Here is a 2519-nt window from a genome sequence, read left to right on the forward strand (position 1 = left end):
CAGACTGACTCAACCCTAAACCTACGCAATCCTGAACAGGCTTTGTCTTGTTCGTCCGATCTTCGATTCCTTAAAAGTTAGAAGCAACAAGCAGTCCAAGAGAAATAGTGTTTGTCAATCATCAAAACATAAGCCATGAAAATAGATTTGCAACACAGCGGTAGTTGATGAGGAGTCTGGTGGCAGAAAAGCTCTCTTCCTTTCTTCCTTCTATTCTTCTCTTCTCCTCTTCTCCTCTCCTCTTGCTTGGGGTCCCCTCCCATGGGAAATGAGATGTCTATTTATAATTTTCTAAGAGTGGCATGTGTAGTAAATAGGAAGATGATCAAGTGTAAATTGGTAGTGATTTGAACGAACGAACGATGTTTAATCCCTTGATCGTGGAACATTTATTGGACATTTGAAGGCCCTAATAATATCAAAATTTGGCGATCATGGGTTCGTTCAATTCGACTCATCGAGCTGCTCAATTCGATTATAATGTTTTGAAATCGTTTGGTCATCCAAATTATAGTTTGAACCGTTCAAATGTGCTTCAGGTCTTTTAATTGGACTCATTTGGGCTCGGATTGAGTTGAATTTGGTGTCATTTGGTTTGCATTTATGAGTCGTTTAGTTCGATTATAAGTTTGCTGAAATTGGAGTTCAGATGGCCTCTCATTTAATTTTTTAAGTTTCCAACTTGATTTTTCCTCGAGATTCGTGCCTGATCAAGATTCTTTTTAATGATATATCACTCTTAATCTTTATATATAAAAAGAATTTGACCTCCACGCATATCTCACTTCTTCCTTAGTTGGTGCCCTGTAGTTTTGAAAATTATTAAATAAATTTAAGTACTCCTGTATTTTACCAAACTTATTTCATATTCTCTTATCATATAGTATGGATGCTAATGGTTCAACTAGAATCTAAAGGTTCGGGTCTTGATATATCTATTATAGTTGAGCAAGATTGTAAAGAAAACGACTCTCAAATTGAATCATCGGGTATGGGAGTAGGCCATTCGTATATGAATCTGGATGATATTGAAAAATCTCAATTTAAGCGGATATGGCGATCAATGCTAAGAGCTCTCATTTGAGAAGACATTTGTATGAAATGAGAGTTTTGAGTTTAGATCCACATCGAACAATCAAAAAATATATTAGTTGGCTCTTTTCTGTAAAATTTAATTTTAGTCGCACTTAATGTTGTATCCAATATAGTAGTTCAAATTAAATTTCTCTTATGATTAGAAACTTTTGTTCAAATAAAATGAATAAAAAAAAATTTAAGTAAACCTTAGGACCATATTTTTTTGTTAAAAGGTTGTGTGAGAAATACACTAAATCTAGTCGGTAGTAGGTGTGACAAACAGTACTTAAAAAGAGAACGCGTTTTGAATAAGATCAAAATTGACGGCATTAATTGTCGGGCAAAGTAAAGCTGGCATCTAACATCAAGACAAAGACCCATGCATTGTTCATTCCCAGAATTATTTGTTCACGTAAACCTGATCCAAAAACTTAAGCTCAACAAACTTAGAAAACGTGCACACAAAAATTAAATCTAATGCGTAATCAAGAACCTAAACTTAATTAACTAATAATTAATCTGCTTTACTTGAAGCATTACATCAAACCACATCGAATAATTCACGAGTTCACCTTCCTACAATTCAAACGAATCTCCCCACTAGTTCCAGTCAAAGGACTAATATTTCCCATTCTCACCATAGCAGCAGTAAAATCATTGAAGAAAAGGTCCGAATTTATACTGTATTGTCTGACCAAGGCATCCTGAGTCCCATTATTGAAGAGCTCCTGATCCGAATGTAATAGCCCTCGTAATCCTACCAAGTTCTGGAAATAATCGGATCCGAATCGGTTTGGGCTCTGTATGTCGAGTGGGGCTAGATTGCTGTCTCCACCTGAGGAGGGGCAATTTGCTTGTCTAAGAGTGGCGAAGTTGGTGTTGATATTGGTGTCATTGTAGACACGAGAGCGAAAGAATTGGCATTGGGCTTGGCCGATTGTGTGGGCACCTGAGAGGGCAGTCATGTCGCGGGCGCTGAGACCCTTGGCAGAAAATTTTGAGATGAGTGAGGCGAGAGAGGATGATGAGCCTGGGAGATCACTATTGGCTGTACTTTGGCTCGCTGTTGTAGCATCCCTTCGACCAAGGTTCACTGACCATGTCGGCCCACCTAGCTACAAGCAACATGATAAACATGCACACAATTATAATGAGTTAATTATTTGACTTATCATTCTCAAGGATCTAAATATAGTTTGAGGGGAAATTATGGAAAAAAAAAAGTTATGCTGATCAAAATTTCTCTTGTGAGACACGTTGTGCATCGATATATCTGCTTCTTAGTACAAAATGTTGAAAAAATTCTATAGTTTTCTTATTTATTGCTACTATAGATATTTTGGTTGGGATTTTGAAGAGGTTGATTTCAATTTTTTTTTTCTTTTGCTAGTAAACTATATATGTCACCAAAATTTTTTATCCATATTTTTAGGTGATATATA

At 36.3% G+C, this 2519-nt stretch overlaps 1 protein-coding gene across 1 annotated transcript; it reads right to left on the reverse strand.

Annotated features, from left to right (window-relative positions):
- Positions 1–1409: 1409 nt before the first annotated feature.
- Positions 1410–2192, reverse strand: LOC110093715 (peroxidase-like; the record flags this gene model as incomplete). Its single annotated transcript, XM_020818691.2, has 1 exon — positions 1410–2192. A coding segment is annotated over one exon (555 nt), but the record flags the coding sequence as incomplete, so codon positions are not given.
- Positions 2193–2519: the final 327 nt, after the last annotated feature.

The sequence above is a fragment of the Dendrobium catenatum genome, unplaced genomic scaffold (assembly GCF_001605985.2).
Source record: "Dendrobium catenatum unplaced genomic scaffold, ASM160598v2 original_scaffold_99413, whole genome shotgun sequence".
Classification (NCBI taxonomy): domain Eukaryota; kingdom Viridiplantae; phylum Streptophyta; class Magnoliopsida; order Asparagales; family Orchidaceae; genus Dendrobium; species Dendrobium catenatum.